Consider the following 21,536-nt stretch of genomic DNA (forward strand, 5'->3'; position numbering starts at 1 on the left):
TGATCGTCTCGGCAATCAGCAATTAAGCCCTAGTGATCAGAGCAGGAGAGGGGAGGAAGGGGGGAGGGAGAAGAGGTGGGAGGTAGCCCCCATCCTACCCCGACCCACCACACTCCTCTGTTGTCAGCCCAGGAAAGGCTTCACTCAGCTGGGGTGCGTTTGGCCCCGGGCTGGGCTCACTGGTGGAGGTTAACTCCAGCATAAATAAGCATCTTTGGACTCATTACAGGGATTAGAGAGTAATTCGCCTGCGAGGAAGGAGACGACTGCCAGGGTTTTGGTACAGTTTACTACAGTCTTATAGGGTCGAGGGCCCTGGAGATTACAGAGGGAGAGAGATGGAAAGCTAGCAAAAGAGAGGGAGAGGCCAAGGGAAAAGAGGCTGGCTGTCGTGTGTGTGTGTGTGTGTGTGTGTGTGTGTGCGCGCAAGCAAGCCCCCGGCTGCCCCCTTGATCTTGAGCATGTTGGGGTGCTGTGAAAACAGATAATGGGAGTTAGAACGACCGGGCCTGTCTAGAGAGAAGTGAGCTGATTGTTATAACTTTCCCTCATCTTTCGCTCCTCCACTTAACTAAATAAACACCCATGAGGTAGCACTCTATCAATTTTAATGATGTTGAAATACAATTTACGCACAAAATACACAACAAATGCTAATTTGGCCATGATGAGAGGCTTCAGAAATTCCTCCCATTATTTATTCAGCTGACTTTCTGCATTTTTCATCAGAACAAATATTCCCATTTCCACACACACACAGCCAATTTGGAGCATAAATCAACACGTTCACTCATCAAATATATGCTCTGTGTGGTTCTCTGTAGTCTGTCCAGTGCACCAAAGACAAATAGTTCTGTCCAAAGTCCAGCTGGAGAAACGAAAGGGGCAGAGGATTGTCAATATATGCACACATACATTAAACATAGCAGGTCTATGTGTTCAGGAAAGACACCGACATCATAAAGTCCAGTCATAAACTCATACACGACTACCTCGTGAATCAAAAAGGAGGGCTGCTCACAGAATAGGGACTGTTAAACCCCCTTTTCCCCCCATGTTTTAATATAATTCTCTCTATTCAAAATATTCTTATGACAGTTTAATTATTTAATACATTTTCATACATAAACTTTAAGAAACATTTACATAATTGTACAAATGTGGTCTATTTGTGCGGCTATAAAGATATGAACCACCACTTACATTTCAATAAGTCCCTGCAATTACAAAACAGCCATGCCAATCATCTCCACCTCCATCTTGACCGGCTCAGGCTGCCCTGCTTCTGCACCACATTTGGGGCAGGTGAGGTAAGCGTCTGCAATGCTGTGGCTTTTGATGCAGTAGTAGCAGAAAACATGTTGGCAGCCCACAGAATGAGGCATGGTTGGCCACTCTCCGCATAGTCCGCACTCTTTCCACACCCCTTGCCCTTCTGTCGCTCCCGCCCTATCTGCACTTTCTCCCCCAAAAACAGACGAAAACAGTGTTGCCTTCAGCTTCCTTGTATTGATCAGTGGTAATAGAAAGATGAGGAACTCAGCAAAGCCGTGCCACAGCAGCTCGCGGTTCATGTACTGGTAGTTTACGTCCCGGACCACATTGGGCTCGCTGAAAGCCGCCCGAGCTCCCACAATCCTTTCAGCCAGGACAGGATGGCGACCTTTCCTTAGGAACACAAGGAAGTTGATGAGATTTGCGAGCTGAGTGATACTGGAAACAAGGGTTAGGCAATTGCGGAGACCCTGTTGGAGTAAACCACCGTCTCTTTCAGACACAGACCCTCCTGAACTCAAGCACAGCAGCACACTGTGGGAGCGCTCCTGGAGCCAGCGTGGACCTGCAGTGAGCAGCACCAGACCCAGCTTCTGCCTACGAGACAGAGGTCTGTAACGGCCAGACGAGGAGAGGATGTTGTGGTAGCGTAGACTCAGTAAAGACTGGCCCACAGTGGCACTGCTAGAATAAAGTGTGAACCTCCACAGGAGCAAATGGAGCAGAGCCCTCAGTTCAGGCTCCAGCGGGGTGAGCAGGCCTGGGCGGCAGTTGTGGAAGCACTGGGAGAACTGGGTCCATACCAGCTGCTCTAGGGCTGAGTCTAGCTCCAGGGCATCCAGCTGGCTGATGCGCAATACTGGGATGTGCGGGTCAACATCAGTTTCTGGACCAGAACTTCCAGACGTCCTTTTTTGGTTGTCTTCGCTTTCCAAACCTGCTGGAGAAAAATAAACAAGAACAAGGATATATACGTCAATGATGTTCTTCAGGATTTTCATGAGTACACTTATACATCATGTACAACAAATGAAGAGATCAAGATCTTTTTACAGCCTGGATCTCGTTTTTGTTTATTCTGGGCCATCATTTCTAGATGTCCTATATTCATCCAACTTTGTAATTGACAAAACAAAGTTGGTCAAACAGCTTTCCACTGAAATGCACAGACACAAGTGATCAGACAGGGTTTAAACAAATGAAACAAGAGTAAAAAGCTGTCTCCAATTATGGCCCAAACTACAAAAATAGTAGAAAACTGTAAACTGAATTTCCCCTAAAACTGCCAATAATTAAGTACATAAATGTCTCATGACTTTACATTATTAAATACCTTATTACCCTACAGGCAACACCACACTTGATATATTAAAGTCAGGGACATGAACAAAATATATACGGAGGCACAACTTTTAGAACAACGGGGCTGTTGGGAGGAATGAGGCCCCGGAGGTGAGGCCCATCCTGTTAGGAAGGATATTTTTTTCTTTATACATAGGAACGGAAATCACTTTTCACATGTAAAACCTGTCCTTAATGCAACCTTTGAGCTGCGCAATGCAGAGAAGCAGGGGGTCTTAGACTGCTCTCTCGAGTATATAAACACACACACAGGAGGCGAAGTCCAGGGGCTCTTGGTGCCTGCTCCCTCTGGAGATAGGGGTGTGTGTACAAATCACATCACTAGGGATTAGGCTAACGGCACAGTCTCTGGTACACCGTAAACATCTGCCAAATGTGGAACAATTTTCTTCCCCCTAGAGTCGACTCCATATGGGATCCCACTATTGTGATGTCTGGGCTATTTTGCGCTGCATACGTTTTCAAACTGCTCACAGTTCCCCCAGTTTTATCTGCCCTTTCCTCAAATGGGGGGGGGGAAGAGAGAGAGAGAGAGAGAGAGAGAGAGAGAGAGAGAGAGAGAGAGATTTCTGACAGTGGCTTTTGTGTCTTGCTGAACAGGATTTGTCACGAGGCTTTAAAAGAGATTTCTGCCGGGTAAATATGGCAGTTCTGACAGAGAGAGGGAGATGATGGTCACTTTCGACGTTTCTCGAGGAGGTAAAGAAAACATTCTAATATGCAGTGGCAATGCTTGGGTTTATTGTGGCGCACAGGACCATCTGTGTATTCATGATGTTTCAATAGAGCCAGGATACACCGTCCAACTAAGTTTAGAATTAGCAAATGAATGAAAAAAGAGTGAATTCACGCTAAAGTAAGCAGGTGTGACAAATTCATTGAGCTGCATTTGAAATGCTGCCATGTTTAGTGACTAGAACCTCTCCTGTGATGGAAGTGGAGTTTGGGTTTAAGAAGAAGAAAAATAGTCTGAATGTGTACGGTAACCAATAAACAGGCTCCATTTGTTTAGCTTAATCTGAAAGTTTTTCCTTGATGGAAGAAAGTGTGTGTGTGACTATGTATGTCAAGGGTAGCCTGAAATTAATCTATCAGTCCACAGTTTTTCACACACACACACACACACACACACACACACACACACACACACACAGCCAGGTGGAGGAAATCCCCGTCATAGCGGCAGCCCTCTCAGGAGAGCAAACTCAGCCGGGTCCAATATTCTTTTCAAAGCCTTTTATCGAGCAGTTTACAAGTTATGAATGAATATGTTTTATTTGGGGAAACACGGTATTGACAGCCACCTATCAATAGTAATGTGACTATTGTCAAGGGTCTGTCAATATTAATGTAATTATGATGTAGAGGGATCAGAGGGATGCCGGAGTCGGGGGCCAAGTAACATCTCCTGCCCACTGCCATATCAATAGCTGGGATTGCTATTGACAGCTTCCCTTCAGACTTGCAGCACTTGCCAAATATATAACAAGCAGACACTTCAGTCAATGCCGGGCTGCCTATAAAAATTAAGCATTTGAATTTACAGGGCTTTTACCGTGGACAGCTGGAAATCCATGTTTCTTATGTAATAGTCAAAAGTCACAGTCAATGCCAGGTGTTTACAGAGCACTGGCATGGTGTGTGTTAAAGGACAGACATTTGCACAAAAAATGTATACACAGATACAAGCAGAGAGACTCTTTCTCTGATGAATTCACTCAAACACACACCTGATGTGATGTACTGAGTTGATCATTCTCTTGTTTGTCAGTAGCATACCTGTCAAGTACTTTTTTTTGTGCCTCTAACCCGCGCTTGTGCTTGGCGGATTTCTCGTGCTGACATACATCATTCCTTCCCCCGTGTGAGATGCTAAAGTTGCAGTTACAAAACTTACAAAACGCATGACTGTCCCCCACCCTGCTGCTCTTCAGAAAAGTAAATTCGCTGTCCCATTGATCGCGGTATTTACATGAGGGTTTTGAATTTTTGGCAGGAGTGCCTTCCGTCCATCATCCGTCTACGTTTTTTCCCCACGTTGTCACTCATCATCTGACCTCACACACTAACCTCGCGACAACTGCCACCTACAGTACCTGTAGTAGGCTACTGCAGGTGGCAGTTATCGCGAGGCTAGTGACAGAGCTCAGATTGGGAATGTTTTCTTTTTACTCTGCCCGGGGTATTATTATTTTTTTTAATAACGCAGGTTAAAATACGGGAGATTTACGGGAAAATACTAGACGGCGGGAAAGAAGGGTAAAATACGGGACTTTCCCGGCCAAAACGGGATACTTGACAGGTATGGTCAGTAGGGCTGCACGATTATGGCCAAAATGATAATCACGATTATTTTGATCAATATATTGATCATGATTAATTATCACGATTATTTGTTGATTTTAACCAAACGAATTACATTGTCACATAGGCTAATTATAACGGCTTTCACATCCATATTGTGCTACATTCCTGCCAATACATTCATATTGTGCTACATTCCTCCTTTGTGGAAGGATACTATGAAGGAGTATGCCATTTCAGCTGTTGTGCGACCGCTTTCCAAACATGCGCGTTTGCCGTGAAAAGACACACGCAACGCAATTTTCTGTTCACGTTAACGGCGCATGTTAAAATCCGGTATCTACCGGACGAAATAGCAACGCGGATTACGGTGCCACTTAAATGTCTGCGTTGCGCTCTGATGCTCCAAAACAGACGTTAGAGGCACCAGAAACATCGCTGCATGTCACGCTAGTAAACACTAATAACACGTTATACAGCCGCTAACGTTAGTCTACCATTAGCTACAGTAGTAACTGGATTAAACACGGCTAAAATGCTGACAGCTAAACGGTTTGGTATGACTGTATTTCACTGTAGAGGATTCCAACAGCGGGACGTACAACAGTCTGCCGCTAAAGCTATGAGCTAAAAGACTCAAACTAGCACTGGTCACTGCTGTTGTCTGAAAAACAACACAGATGGGACAAACAGTTGCGTTTACTGGTAAATTGGTAAACCTCTTGACGACTTATGACTGACTATCTGTTACTCTGTCCTCGCTGACTGTCTACATCGAAACTAAGCTGCGCGGTGCAGGGAACAACTCTGATTGGCTCATGGAGGCACGTGATCAGAGAGCGGTTTACGGAGCTTTGAAAAAAAATAAACTTTGATACAGAGCGTTCTATGAACGGAATGATGCATTTTAAATATCGCTCGATCACGTGAATTTATTCGTGGGAAGCCAAAATCGTGATCGTGATTAAAATTCGATTAATTGTGCAGCCCTGTGTCAGCCAACCAACCGACCCAGAGACAAAATGCCGTCTCTTGAAGAGTCAGAAGGCAGGTTAGAGGAGTTCACTGAAAATCAACAGAAGGTCTGGGTTCTGCTTGCTTTTCTACCAGAGCTGTATACAATACTTTCAAAACATCTTCCTGGGAATATTACAGGATATTTTGATTCAGGTCAGATGAGAGAATTTTTCTCCCCTTGTTCGCTTAGCCTGTGCATCTTGTTTAGACAAAGATAGCTCACTGACTCAAGGCTGACTGGCATAGCTTACAGACAACAACAACAACAATATGCAATCTAACAGGGAACACACTGCAACATCGCTTCAAGGCAAAAGGGGCCATGACCAGTGTGAGGAAGGAGAGACGAGGCAACAAAAGCGTACCAAGAATCCGAATGAAGCCTCGCGGCTACACTGGGTGCTCTGAAAACTAGACAACGGGCTGTAATGACAGCTAACCAACAGACGGATAGACAAAGACAGACCAAAAAGACAACGCCTCAGAAAACCTCCAGCTGGGAGCTCTGAACTACCGTCTACTGATACAGTGAAGAAAAACTGGGGGCAAAGATAGCTAGGGAGAAAAAAATGAACGAGGGGGGAAAAACCGATAAGCACAAACCGAGCTGACCTTGAGGCTCTCACTGAGACTGTCACAATAAAGGAGGAGGGAACATTCCTGAAGCATACGAGGCTCAGCCACACAGGTGCGGGCATCCAGGGAATAGCCTATAGACAGAGGAAGGCTGCACTTTCTTCTTGACCTTGGCTTGTTCGTCTAGGGAGGGGATGAGGGTGTTTAGGGCAGGCGACTAAAGACTGAGGGATGCTGGAAAGGTGGAGATCTCTGGGGGGTTGCGTTTTGTTTTTTCTGTAGCGGACAAGTGCTCTGAAGCCGCTCACAAGGCTATCCTTCCATGCCATTTGGAAACTGTGTCCAAAAGTCTCGATTTAGCTCTTGGCGTGGTGCAAGGCTCAAATTCTTAAGCACTTAGCTATGGTTGTTAGCATAATATATTTGCTGAAATAATGCATAAACGTTCACTTGGCTTTCTATGCTTGTAGCGCGAAATAGGCTATACAGTGGCAAAGCATGCTGAATTACAACTTTACATTTTCTTCTCTCGCTCATGTAAATTAATTTGTGTAAAAGCTCTGGTGAATAAAACCTATTTCTCTGAGCACTCCAGTCTCCTTCCCCCCCCCCTTCTCCCGCTCCCTCACTTTATTGCCCTTCTTTCGCCAGGAACGAGTGCAGGGCCTATTAGCCATGGCCTTCTAATGTCCTCACTATGAAAACGGATGAGAATGTCAAATTTAGAACTTTTAAGAGAGTGATGTCATACAGCAGACCACAGGCATTACAGGGATGCTAAGATTACCCAGGCGGTAACCAGACTAATTGTTATGAGTCTGTTTCATGAAAAATGAATGTGTGCAAATGCACAGAGGGGTCTTCAGGCTGTGTGTATGTGTGTGTGTCACATACTAATGCTTTATCAAGGCTCTCCTCTTTCCATAATCACCCAGGACTCCACCGAGCCACGGGGTGAGGGCCAAGGTAATGCCTGAACACAAAAAAACACATCAGCTAGAACAGCACGTCTGACACTCAAAGAAAAAAATGTGCTCTGCTTAATCTGGTTTGCTCAGAAGGTAAATTATTTAAGAGAATTAATTGATTTCATGAGTAGGAAGATTGAGTGTGCCAGGGCTGTATGAGTAATAAGTAGAGGGGTTTGCAAAAAAACAACTTAAAAAGTAATGCAACATTTAGAGGGTAGAGAGGCACAATGAATGTGGAAGAAAAAGCGGAACAGCTAATAAATGAGAGAACTGAAGTGTCTTTCTTAAGTCAAGGAGTCACTGAGAGCGCACTGGGGCCTCACCTCATGCAAATAACATGTGCTATACTGAGGAATATTTGATCAGCACATTTCTTACCTTCTGCTGTATGCATGAAAACCTTTGGTCTGCTTTTTAATCTGGAACAATTAAATGTGTGTGGTGGAAAATTCTAAACTGAGGTGAAGCTACTTTTTGTCTCCTCTACAATCAATGAGAATGTGAAGGCCACTGCAGTGCAGGATGTGACATTTAAGGATTTGCCAGAACAGTCAAACTCGATTGTACGGATGCTACTTTTAGGAATCCCTCTTTGATATGTATCTGCAAATCAATTTGGGGAATTGGATTGCTGCCACTGCAAATTGTAACCCTAAATTCATGTCAATATGCTATGCTTTCATCTCAATTTGGAAGTTTAATGCTTTGATTTCCAGCAAAATTGTGCCTGCTGGCAATGTACAATTAGAGCTAGTGCACTGCAAATATGATGAAAAATACTGTGATACTTGGCGAAACCTGAATATGATGTATAGGCTTTAACACAATTAATTTAGCACCCTGGATGCTCAGAGAATATTTTACATTGCCTGTAACATCTGTAACAGGAACTGGCAGACGTAAAACTGTCCTATCAGTCTAAAGCTGGTAAGTATGGATTCTAGAGTAGCACTGAAATGACAGAAATAAAAACAAAAAAATATACAATGGCACAGATTAGATGATTTTGAGTTTCTAAAATTTAAATTATTGAAATTAAAGTTGAATTTAAAAACCTTTGGCACGGTTGGTTAGATAACAATATAACCATTAGTTGCACATTACAATGGACATGCAATATCTTTTCTTTGTTCTGTTACGGTTAAAACTATAAAGCTAATCCAGGAGTGTGAATTCTGTCCAAATACAGTAAGTGCACAGATAACCCCACTGCCTTTATCACTTGCCTTCATCTGGAAACTGTATAAGATGACCTTATGACCACAGTAAGATCACAGCCCAACTTAACTTCAGTGCCCCCCTAAAAACACACTCATTACACTAAGTGCACGCGCCTCTACTTCAATATCATGCAATCAAGTGCTCCACATTCTCCTCATAATGACATTGTCTCTTAATTTTTTAAGCCCATGCCCATCGGTCTTTAACAACAACAAAACCCAAATCTGCTCCATTTTGATAATAAGGCAAAAGCATTATGTGATAATCAGAGTGGGGATTAGGTTTTGGCAGTGTGCAAGAGCAGTGCAGTCGAAGCCAGTGGAAAAGAGAGATATATCCAATATACAGATAAGAGTAGAGGAGTGATGATTGGGATGAGAGAAATGAAGTCAGTCTCTTGAAAATCAATAAGATCAACTTTGCCTTGAATCTCAATGTGGAAGGTTTTGATCCCTGGCACTGATTATTTAGGGGAATAATGGAATTATGTGCTAAGCTATATAACCTACACTTGAAGGAACACACACACACACACACACACACACACACACACACACACACACACACACACACACACACACAAAATCCAAAGTTGCAGTTGGTAAATATACTTGGAGATGATGAATACTAATAGTTGGTCGTTTGAACCGAATGCACTATACACATCGACAGACATCAGCAATCGATTTGATTTTGAATGCAAACATGCAGGAAAAAGGGAACAAATATCGCTTTAGAGACACAACACTGACAGTAGACAGCAACAAGGAGGTAAAATATTAACGTTAGACCGCGAGTCTTTGCACCGTTCAGAAGCAGACATGACGCATTTGAGCTTTCCGTGGAAATATCAGGGTATGCAATACAAATATACAGACTTTAATGTTTGCTAAACAGAACAACGGAGGTATATTTACCCATTTCTTTTCAGGGCAAAGGCGAATGTAACACAGTCTTCTCTGATTAAACGAAAACAATCTGTATTTCCGGGTTGTGCAAATATACCCCGCCTCCTAAAGAAAACTCGCCAATGGTGTGCAGCAACGCCACGCGTATGATGCACAATGGTACTAATGAACCAATCAGATCACACAGCGCCAACGCAGCGGCAAACTACAGGAGGAAGAAGCGTCCGTCTGTGTGGAAATAAGTCATACAAAGTCCTCAGTTGTAGTAACGGCACATAGTGACCAAGTTGTTGGTGAAGCTACGGTAATTCACATAAAGTAACACATACTTTCTTACATGCACTCAAAATGCCGTGCACTGTCTTTTTTTCAGGTTGCTCCACGGTTGTCTGAAAGTGTAAACTATATGGCTGTGCAAAGATTCAACCAGAGTGACCATCCGTGATTATGAGTGGTTGCTAACGTTTATTAGCTTTTTCAAGTCTGCGGTTTGTTTCATAAACAGTGCGGGTACTTTATTCGAGCCATGCTGAAAACCTGCACAACCATGAGCCAAAAGACAGCATCACCAAAGTCAGGCGAAAACTCGAAGCTGTCGGGACAGGGAAGTGATACTTTGAACCTGTCCTCTCCCTCAGGAGAGGAGCTGAAAGTTGCCATCCAGGATCCTGGGAGTGAGACGAACAGCATTAAACTGCTTCTAAGCGAATTCAAAAGACTGTACGAACATAGGTTGAGATGTCTGGAGCTGGACACCACTGCAACTGACGAGGAAGTGCTGCAGGTGAGTAGACAGATCAGAGATGTAATCAAGTGGCATCCGTCAACGGTAGCGTGGCCGAGCGGTCTAAGGCGCTGGATTTAGGCTCCAGTCTCTCTGGAGGCGTGGGTTCGAATCCCACCGCTGCCATTATGACCATTCAAGGTTGTTATTGGTAGATTGGGAAACGTTGTTGGACAAACTAGAGTTATGTAAAGCATGTCTAGCAACACAAGACACTTCTCTGGAGGCATGTTTACATCTGTATTTGGTGTTTTGTCCTTAGTGTCTTTTGTGTCTGTTATAAAGGTGATGTGGAGTGAGTCCATTTCTGATCAGACATGATCACATGTTGACCCCCCTCGTGACACTGTATGTTGCAGTGACTAAATTGAAATCAAACCATTCCTCGTTTCACAGGGGACACTCTGCAGCCTCCTTAGGTAACCATCCAGGGTTTCTGGACCCTGGATTGTATTTGTGGGTCCAGTCAATAGCATACATTATGGTAAAAAAGAGGCATTATTGAGGACCCAATTCAAACCCAAAGTCTCTACGGAAAGTGTAGTTTTCTGCTGACATCTATTGTCATTAGATTATCATCCATCCAATACAAATCAAAGAGCATCCTGTCCACCGTGACTCGGGCATCAGAAGATGACCTCTGTCCTGTCAGACAAATGACAGGAGGAAGCACAGGGGTGCTTTCATAAAGCCGCAGCACTTGTAACAGGTGGCAAATTGCATTATGTTTCCATCTGAGCGGCAGAGATCAGGAACACAGATCCACACTCATATTTAAAAAAGAGAGGTTTCTAATCATCAGGATTGTCATGTGACATCATTTAGCTACCGAATGTAGCCTGTGTAAGCTGGGCTGTGCATCAAAGCAAGTGTAACAAGGTTTCAGAGATGGGTTTCGGTCAGTCGGCCCCAGTCGTGGGCCTGCTTAACAAGGTTATGTGTTTAGAACCCAGGAGCTCCCAAGTCCTAAAGGTTGATGTGGACAATTAATCATAAAGGTTGTCCATTGAAAACAGAGAGCCCATTCATCCATGAACCCATTGTAGGTTTATGATGTTTCCTAACATGTTAGAACAACCTCCCAATTAAATAATTCATATAAAGTATTTTTTCTAATGCTTTAGGACAGTGATCACTGTGAGGGACTGAGCTGGCAGGCATGTGGAGTCTTAGGTTTTATATACACAACAATTAAGCAAACAATTTACAAAATATGCCACACAGTTCTTGGCCCATCAAAGAGGTCAACTGAACAGAACATAACCCAGGCTATGCTAACATAAACTGAATGAAATGGACTTAACTGACCTAACAAAGACATAACTGACCCATCAAACTGAAGACAAAGGGAAACAAATATAATATAGGATCAGACCATTTTTGAAACACAGGGGTAACACAAAGACAACTACCAATTAAACAAACCGGTTTTGTCTATCAGTTTAAATATTTGCGCAATTAACCAAAACAAAAGCACCACCAAACTAATATGTTCTGCAGGGTAAATCGAGACAGTTAGCTAGACCATCTGTCCAATCTGAGTTTTCTGTTGCACGACTAAAACAACCTTTTGAACGTACACGTTCCACCAAAACAAGTTCCTTCCCGAGCCTATTTTTGCAGAGGCGCTGTTGCGCCGTCCAACGCTTAGCGCCCAAGACGATTGTGATTGGTTTAAAGAAATGCCAATAAACCAGAGCATGTTTTTCTGCCATCCCGCAATAGGCTTGTGTGTGGACTCGCCAGACCTTCCTCCGCAGCGCCGCGGTGGAGGAGGGTCTGGCAAAGCGAGACTACCAACATTTAAACCAGCTTTGTGGCAGCAGGTGTCTCCTCCACAGTCACGAATAGCTGTTTTTAAAGATGGAAAACCGTAAAGCAACATGCTGTAGTTAATGGATGCATTTTAGGTTCCACATCTTGTTAAATACAATGTCAACTCTAGAATGTGATCTTACATACTGTCACATCTACCATCTTTGTAAAGTTAATTTCCCCGAAGCTATGCACCCATGTTATATTATGCGTCAGGGGACGGTATAAAACCGCTTGTTGACTTTTTTGGCTTTAGGGGACAGGCGTTTATGAACACAGATGTACAGGTGCTCCTCTAAGGCAAATTATTCTGCAATTCAGTGGTATTCCCTTTTATCAAAGCTGCAATCATTGTATGTGTAGGCTATCTACCTAGGCTACCTGTGCAATCCCTTTTTAAGGAACAAATCACAAGCAGTTTTTTTTTTTTTACCTGAGATAAAAGACTGAGCTGGAAGACTGTACTGAAGAACTGTGAGGATTTGATACAGGAGATCAGTTGTGGAGCTGTTTAGGTGACCTATTTTTTGTCAACAATAAAATGTAAACTTATAAATGCTTTCTTCCAGACACAAAGCAGCAGCAGGGAATGGGATCTTTTTAAACCTGCTCTAACCCCTGATCAACTAGGTACTCTTGCCTGCTCATGAAGTATTCCTTTCTAATAATACAGCCTGACCGCCTTGTCTGAGAGGCCTCGTTTTATATGGAGGGTTTGGAAAGTAAACAATGTTTTAAATTTCAAACCCAATTTGATACCCTTCATGAAGATGATGTCTTAATAAGGGAAATAAGTTAGACAGGAAATCAGTCCTAATATATAGTCTATAACTAACAAGCCTATGGCCAATAGAGATGTTATTAAACTAAAGCTAAGTAGAGTGAGTAAATATTTGCCACAAAAGGCAATAGAGCTGCCGTAAATCTGATGTAAAAGCATCATCAGCTTTGACGATGTTCTCTTCGGCTATTGCATATTTTACACACCTTCCCTCAGAAGCAACATGCGGCTGTTCTCGTTTTGTGGGTCCTACTCAAGATGTTAAAAATGCATGGACTACTTGTGGTAGAATGAGAGTCCGTGGCCATCAGCAGTAGATTTAGTCAACACCACAATTTCTGCTAGTTGTCTTCAGCTGTGTGTTTTTGTCACAAAGTAAAATAATCACAACCTGCCCTGCAAAACTCTCCTACCCCATGCATCTCCCTGTTGAATCAGATTCTTAATCTCAATGGGACTACCCCAAAGACACAAGGGCTAGATTCAACAAAAAAAAATACATTTTCAGATTATCCTGTTTGTCTAGGGAGCTACAGTGTTTCCCATTTGGCGTATAGTCGATGTTTTTCCTCTTCATTCAGTTGTGTCAAAGTGATATCTGACATCACTTTGACGTTTGATGAATATTAGGGGAATTATGCATCTCACTTCTGTATTCTGTCAACTTCAAAAACACTGATTTGCCAAGAGGGAGTACTACATTTATAGGTCAGCGAAGATGACTTACTGTCTTTGCAACTCTGACTCTCAAGAACGACGTTTAAATTGCAACTCATTTGCAATAGCGATTTATGTTTACCGGCAACTCTTTGCCCCAACGTAGGAGGTATCTGCAGGAAGGAAATTGGGGTGGATGGGTGAGTGTAGTGCTTGACTTCAACACCGTAGACTGTCATTTGTATCCTTTCCCATGCTGTAATTCAGCATGCTACGTTTTAAACTTTTAATAGTTTTTCTTTGTTTGTCAAAGATCTTTTGGTAACACTTTACTTGAAGGTATCTACATAAGAGTGACATGACACTGTCATGAACACATGCCACAGTCATGACCCATGAACCCTAACCCTAACCATAACTTGTCATGACAAAAACCTGAATGACACTTACTAAAAGAAGCGTTATGTCCCAAACGTTTACGACTTGTTTATAATGTTTATGACACGTTCATGACAGTGTCACGTCACTCTTATGTAGATACCTTCAAGTAAAGTGTAACCGGTCTTTTTCTTACCTCATCCATGTGTTTTATTTCCCAAAACATAATCATACATATACATATCATAATGTAGTTGCTGCAAGTGGCTATTGAAGGGAAAACAAATGTGTATATACTTTACAATATTGTTTTCATATGTTGTTCATAAAAATGTTTCCCTCAGAGCATACACAGCTAATACATAATAGTTGTATATCAATGTAATTCCTAGGGAAAACTGTGGGATTTTGTTTGAGTTAAACATAATGTTCAATGTGTTTACTGCTCTCTTGTTTAAAACAGGAGTTTTAGCTTTTCATCGATTTGACTGAGTCAATAAAAATAAAACAATTTGTATAGTAGAAGAAAACTGCTTGGTTGTACTGTCAGCTTGTTGAAACCCAACGGATTAACCACTGTTTGATCCTGCTGTGCTGTTATTCTTGCAGAAGAAAGTGAATTTCCTGTGGTCTTATGTGAATGACCTCGCAGACCAGAACCAGGTGCTGGTTCAGACCATTGAGGATCTGCAGAAGGAAGTCGACCACAAGGTTTCCAATTGGGGCATGAAGCTCTGCACCTCTGATCGTATTTTGGACGTAAGATATTTTTTTAAATGTTTTTATAGCATTTCGGCTTAATTAAGTAGTTGGCCCTGATCGAGTGTCATTTTCTTCTTTTTTTCTGTATTTTAAACAAATCTATGGTCCTCTTCTTTATGGTATTTATTTCCTTGATAAATATTTGTCTACAGGAGAACCATGTGCAGGAAATACAGTCAGGGTTTCAAACACATAAAGAGCTTTAACATATTTTTGGAGGCATGTTACTTAGTATACCCACAATGGCAAACATTGTAATACGTACAGTATATTTTGGAGCATAGGATCTACAACCAAAGATACCCGCGACTCTCGTTGTGTGCGCCCACACGTATATGAAACAAGAGCACAAAGTACTCTAAAGCTAAAAGAATAAGTAAAAGAAAATTCTGGCTCAGCTGTCCAGGTAAAACCCTGCGAAGATTTGCAAGATGAAATTTAGGTGCAAACCCAACATTTATCCTTTTGGAGATCAAAACATGATCTACTGAAGTGTAGTCCCCCACACACACACACACACACACACTCTATGGGGGGGTTACTTGATGTAATGACCTTAAGGTATTGTTCCATTTCAGTTATGGCCACGCTTCCATCAATATTTGCTCTTCTGAGTGGATTTAGCACACAAAAAAGTAATTAAGGCCTTTTATCCCTCAACGTACTTATCTGCTATTATGGAGAAGGTCAGAGGGCTAGCTTTGTGTGCTGTCTGCACTGGTTACAAAGGTCATGGCAATACAACTCTTTGCATTTCTCAACATTCATAGCTTTCCATTTTTTTTCTTTCATCATTATAAAACTTCATTTTCTTTCTCAGATGCCTTCACTGAGTAGACTACAATATATAAGTTGATTGCAAACTACAGCACAGTAGTGAGGCCAGATTTCACGTGTTATCAGTTATTGAATTGTAGGCACTGTACCAATTTATTTAGCTCTCTCTTGCGGATTACAAAAACATACAGCTAAAGAGGGAATATATGAAGAACATTAAGGAAAACTAATTAAATGACATTCTCTTAGTTGCTTAAAGTCCTTCAGTTCATCCAGTTGCACATTTTTGTTATTGGTTGTGACAACAACAGCTTCCTTTGGCAGCAAAAAAAGCACAGTGTGAGGGAAGTCAGTAGTTTGCTGCCGATCTATCAACCCATCTTCAGAGCTTTCGGATCTCCATTTTCACCCGTCTTAAACGATGCTCTTGCTGTCTGTTTATGTTACTTTGTGTTTTCAGGGTCTAGATTGGTAAACAAATACAAACAAATGGACTGCTTCACTCAACAGTCTATTAGGATAGCCAGGGGACAACAGTGTGTTTCTGCTCTGATGTCCATAATGTGAAATCCAATCAAATGAAGAGCATTTAGAGCTACTTATGGACCGTTCCACCATGTAAACGATGCAATGAGCTCTGTAATAGGAGCTTGGCTAACGTCTGATTGAATCGTAGTGTATGGTCTTGTTGATGTACAATAGGGTTGAACTGAAATGGACACTAAACAGAGTTTGTTTTGTGGTCATAATATCATGAAATCCAAGGCTTGTGTTCTCTATCCTAGACTGCTGCAATTAGCCTGTTGTCTATTTGTCATCCATGGACAGACGGATGTAGAATCATCATGTTCCCTGCATACCATATAAACCTGAATTAAACAGTACTTTGTGAATAATACTGAATGTCTATTTTTACCTGTGGTTACAGGACAAACCCTTCGTTACGCATCAGTTCATATCAATATGAAAGTTATAGGGGAATCTTTTCAAATCTATTCAACTTCTGTACTGTTAAAGGTGCAGTATGTAAGACTTATAAAACTAACCTTCTGTCATATTTGCTGAAACTGACCCTGTATTCGAGTAGAACTACATGAAGCAGGTCATTTAAAAAAAAATCTGGCTCCTCTGGCACCACCTACTAACCTGACTCCGCCAGATGGATTTGCTCGGCATATCCATCTGGAAACTTTCCGTTGGAGAACTTTTGGGAAGGGGCGAAAATACTGGTTAGCTTATTGGATAAACCATCTGTCTATCACCACCTATGTTGGTGATAGACGGGCCAAATCAACCAATCAGATCGATATATCAAACTCTTGCCGAAACCAGTCGGGAGAAGAGCACCTCCGAGAAAAGCCTCCAGTGCCGTTTTTTGCTCTTCTTTCAATGAAGGAATACTTTCTAATTCGGATAGTAATTGCACAATGGCTACGCTCATCTCATCCGTGGAAGATCTAAATTCATTCATGTATTTCTATTTTCTTTTATTGGCACATATACGTTGGGGAAACGTATGCCGAGCTGCATGTCCCCTGCCCTTTGCCATAATGTGCAACGTAACGCATGCGCTATGCCTATGTGCACGCACTCACATAAATGCATTGACGATGGCGACACCAAGTCCTCCCCGAGTTGTGCCTTTTGTCATTAGTTTTGCTTTCAATAACTTCGTAAAAAGTGGCAGTAAGCGAACAGCTACGTGCAAGATCAACAACGTCGAACTTCATCAGGCATCTCAAAACGCACCCAGATAGGTCAGTCACTGGCTCATATGAGAGACGTTAAATTTAGCATATATCGTCACAGGTAACAAGCTAACCATCGCAAAGTGTTGTGCTAATGCTGGGAACAGGCAAATTGTATCTTTATAGTTGTAGCCATATGATGTGACAGACTTAGGTTCATATTTCACCAGGTTGTTATTAAATGGCAATACGGAAAGTATCAGTTCTCACATGTTTGCAGATACCAAAATGTTGAAAAATTGAAACAGAGTTCTTCATTTGTGTTTCTTCAGATTGCATTGCAGTAGACCCCATAAAGTTATCCTACAACTGATTTTGATACTGTACTGTATGGATGCTAGCTACAGGACATGCTTTGAATTAATAAGATTTAAAGGACAATTCCGGCGCAAAACGAACCTAGGGGTTATTAACAGATGTGTACCCACTCTGTCGCTCTCTGGGACAAGCTAGCGCGGACCACCGATTAGCTTAGAACGCTAGTATTTGGGGCACAGGGAACGTAAAAACAAATCGCTATTTATATATATTTTATAATAAACTGTCTGTACACTTACAAAGTTCTCAATGCTTCGGTTAACATTTAGGGACCCTCATTATGCTACCGTTGAAGTTTGGTGATATTTTGAGCCTTTTTAGTGGTATAAATAGCGATTTGTTTTTACATTCCCTTTTCCCCCAAATACTAGCGTTGTAAGCTAATCGGCGGTCCGCGCTAGCGTCTTTCAAGCTAAAAACTAATTCGATTAGCATGAAAACATGTCCCAGAGAGCGACAGAGTGGGTACACATCTGTTATTAACCCCTAGGTTCGTTTTGCGCCGGAATTGTCCTTTAACAATACAGTGTTAGGGACAGATCAGATGGCCAGAGGCCAGGAGACTTGACTTGGACACGTGGCAAAAGACTTGAGACTTGACTTGGACTTCCAAAAAATTACTTGTGAACATCTCTGCCAATCAGGGCCAGGGGGGTGTCTAACTGCGTGTCAATCACTGCTCATGCACACACATTCATTCTCCCTTGTGGGGGGGAGGGGCTTAGGAGACCGTTTTGGGCTTTAGCAGAAAGGGGGGAGGGAGTGAGAAGTTGTCGATGTTCAAATTTTTTGGCTAAGTCCTGGATCTTCACAATCCTACCTACAGCACCTTTAACAAACAAATGTGGCACTATTATCCTAGTCTCTAGATCTTCCTCCACAGCGCTGCTGAGGAAGGTCTGGCGAGTCCACATAGCATTCCGGAATGGGAGAAAAACGTGCTCAGGTTTATTGGCATTTCTTTAAACCAATCACAATCGCTTTGGGCAGCACTAAGCGCTGTACGGAGCAATGGCGACTCTGCAAAATACCCTCGGAGAGGAACTTGTTTTATACGTTCAAAAGTTGTTTTAGTCGTGCAACAGAAAACTCAGATTGGACAGATAGTCTAGCTAGCTGTCTCGCTTTACCCTGCAGAGATCTGAGAGAAGGTTAACCATAGTCCTCATAAATCGACCAGAGTGTTAAATGCCACCGTAAAGAAAGCCCAAGGTAACGGATATACGGCCTAAATGAATGAAATCCGGCGGAATTTCCGTCAGCAATGGAGCAATCCCAGAAGTGGAATGTCATAGATATAGACTACTATTATCCAGACTTGATAAACCCCACCGAATTGGTGCTCCACCCAGGTTAAAACTTATTTTGGAATTCTGTGCAAATACTATAGGACTAAAGTCAATATATGGAGGTCCATGTCATCCTGTCTAGTAGTGTAGTATCCATTGGGCTATTAGGGATTTTGAAGGATATGGATGTATAGTTGGTTGTCCCAGTGGCAGCTGGACTCTAAAACAGCATTGTTTCACTCAGATAATCTGTATTAATGTTAGGATGTAGACTCCCAGCCCCTATGGTGCTCTTGCCAGCTTCTATAGTTAGCAGGTTTTCTAGCAAGTGAAAAATGTACGGAAAAACCTTCTTTGTGTCATCCGGTTACAATAAAAAAGCAATATTATGAGCTAACTTCCTCGTAATTTCCTTCAATCGTCTGGATTATACTCTCGTTGGACAGTCATAAAGCAATACAATCGGCATTTTATAGATCTCTGTAGAAATGTTTTTTTCCACTTGCGTTATTCCAGGCAGGTCAAATGCACAAGGGCAGCTACAGAACAACTTCTGGAGCTGGCAGGAGATTTAGTGCCTTACTTGAAAACACTTTTGTTGGCCAGATGGTGTCCAACTTTGGGTTTCAATGACAGTTGGAGGATGAATAAAGCACTTGCCTTTTTATAAGACATCATTAGGAAAACGTAAAGGCTCAAACTTAATATTTTAGTTCATGTCATCATATTTTGCCCCACCAACAGCAGGCGGCAGATGGTAAGAAGGTTGATGAAAATCGGTTGGTAGTTCTCTTGAGAAGAGAGATTTGAAGTCAGACTTTAACTGTGTTACACAATACATCCAGCATACTGGACACATGCAAAGCCTTGATGTGAGTCCTATTATTTATTTTTTGTTTGTCTTGGTTGTCCTGTCTGTGATCAAGTGTATCATGTTTTTTGCATCCATCATTTGCCTTTGTCTTTGTATTTATCGGCTATTTTGCAAATTTAGTTTTTGTGTGTGTGTACATTATGTGCACTGTGTGTGTGTGTTTGTCTGTTGGGTAGATTTTTTAATTCCCAGAGTTTAGCCCCTGGCCTGCAGGGCAATATGGGGGACTGTGAAGGCCTGAGGCGGATCAGTGTAGATCAGAACAGATCAGTAGGGATCATTTGGGATCACTGGCCCTCTCTTTGATCCACTAATCCTGTCATTTTACTATTCCCACACAATTCTCAAATTATTACCATACCAGGCATGTTCCAAACACCCATGTTAGTAAACACATTTTTCAGACTGGAGACGTGCGGTACTCTGTTGTGCTGTTTAAAGTATCCCATTTTCTATGCTTGTTAGCTGTCCTTGTTTATAAAAGACAGGTTAATAAAGAAGACCTAATTTATTTTGTCTTATTTGTATCCAAGAAGAAAACAAATGGGTTATAGCAAGTGACGACTACAAAATTGCTAACTGAATGCCGGGAATATCTCCAGCTGTGATGAGAGTCTCCAATTTTTTTGTGTGATTCACAAAGTGACTATTTATGACATTCACCATAAACCACAGAACAAGGGCTATTAAAATGCGCAGGAACCAAATGAGAAAATTGGTCTCATGACTTAATCCATGCTAATGAGATCATCATTTTTCCTGTCATGTGCAGCGACCTTCCATAGTAGCACTCTTAAGACCCATTTCAACAAAACCGTACATAAAAGAAGAGCTCTGTAAATTGTGGCATAGGTGTTGGATGAAAAATTAACTAAACAGCCCTCTTTTCAGAAGGAATTCGAAAGTTTAAAACCACACATGCCGATGCATTAAGATCAGCTTTAATCTGTTTCCACGTCACAGCAGTGCCACAAATATCTGTATACCCATTTTATCAAGATTAATTCTAATAGCGTTATTGATATATTTTATTAGGCCATAACTGATAAAAAACTAAATCAGGTTGGCTAGCCTGTATGCTATTCATGCTGTGGACATCATGCAAAGAAGCATTTTTTTTTTTTTTTGCTTGTGTAGTTAGCTGCTTGGAGGGAGAGTGGGAGTGAGAAAGAGAGCAGGGGAGGTCAGGGGTTTGCGATGGTTGACTATGCTAATGCTGTTGTTAATGACTTTGCTGTGAGTGATAATTGATCGTCTTCATTACCATATTAACTTCTCTTCCCAGACCCCCCCAGCCCCCAGTCTCTCTCTATGCAGTAATGGATGCACCCGTTTGATCCTTCAAATAATGAACTAATTAGCTTAATTAAAATCAATAGAGGTGCCAATACCAGGTTAGGCATCTCAGGGATGCCGTCTCTATCTGCAGGGAAAGGAATTTTCAAAAAGAGCGGGGGAGAGAGAGGATGGATGGTAGGAGGTAAGAGGAGCAATACATAAACAAAGGTGAGGAGCAAGAGGAAGAAAAGCGAGACACCCAGACAGGGACAGACAAAAAAAGAGAATAATGAAAACCGAGAATGAGAAACAAAAATAAGGTGAGATGGGTATGTACAAACAGACAAAAGAAGAAGTCCAAATGGTAGGAGTTGCAAGTTTGAAGGTGGTAAAATATAAACGTATAGTGGACAAGGGCGAAGACAGGAAAGCATGAGAGAG

The 21,536-nt window shown here is 42.0% G+C and overlaps 2 protein-coding genes and 1 non-coding gene across 4 annotated transcripts in view; 2 read left to right on the forward strand and 1 right to left on the reverse strand.

The window, feature by feature from the left end:
* Nucleotides 1–753: 753 nt before the first annotated feature.
* Nucleotides 754–9,727, reverse strand: pex2 (peroxisomal biogenesis factor 2). 2 transcript variants are annotated; one of them, XM_078281039.1, is made up of 3 exons: nt 9,644–9,727; nt 1,204–2,215; nt 754–868 (listed from the first exon to the last, which is right to left on the reverse strand). In XM_078281039.1, exons 1-2 carry the CDS (start codon nt 9,645–9,647, stop codon nt 1,224–1,226), a joined length of 996 nt encoding a protein of 331 aa, XP_078137165.1. In that variant the 5' UTR covers nt 9,648–9,727; the 3' UTR covers nt 754–868; nt 1,204–1,223. The 2 variants fall into 2 exon arrangements, with proteins under 2 accessions (XP_078137165.1, XP_078137166.1); XM_078281040.1 differs by having other exon boundaries at nt 754–2,212.
* Nucleotides 9,728–9,840: 113 nt separating this feature from the next.
* Nucleotides 9,841–21,536, forward strand: part of LOC144537376 (uncharacterized) — a 101,674-nt gene continuing 89,978 nt past the window's right edge. Inside the window, exons 1-3 of the mRNA XM_078281052.1 lie at nt 9,841–9,938; nt 10,140–10,418; nt 14,659–14,808. Of these exons, the coding sequence (XP_078137178.1) occupies nt 10,161–10,418; nt 14,659–14,808 (408 nt within the window). The 5' untranslated portion in view covers nt 9,841–9,938; nt 10,140–10,160. The remainder of the gene's footprint in view (nt 9,939–10,139; nt 10,419–14,658; nt 14,809–21,536) is intronic.
* trnal-uag (transfer RNA leucine (anticodon UAG)) lies at nt 10,463–10,544 on the forward strand. Its single transcript has one exon. It is a non-coding gene; the product is annotated as a tRNA-Leu (tRNA).

Source organism: Sander vitreus, chromosome 22 (assembly GCF_031162955.1).
Source record: "Sander vitreus isolate 19-12246 chromosome 22, sanVit1, whole genome shotgun sequence".
In the NCBI taxonomy this organism is placed as follows: domain Eukaryota; kingdom Metazoa; phylum Chordata; class Actinopteri; order Perciformes; family Percidae; genus Sander; species Sander vitreus.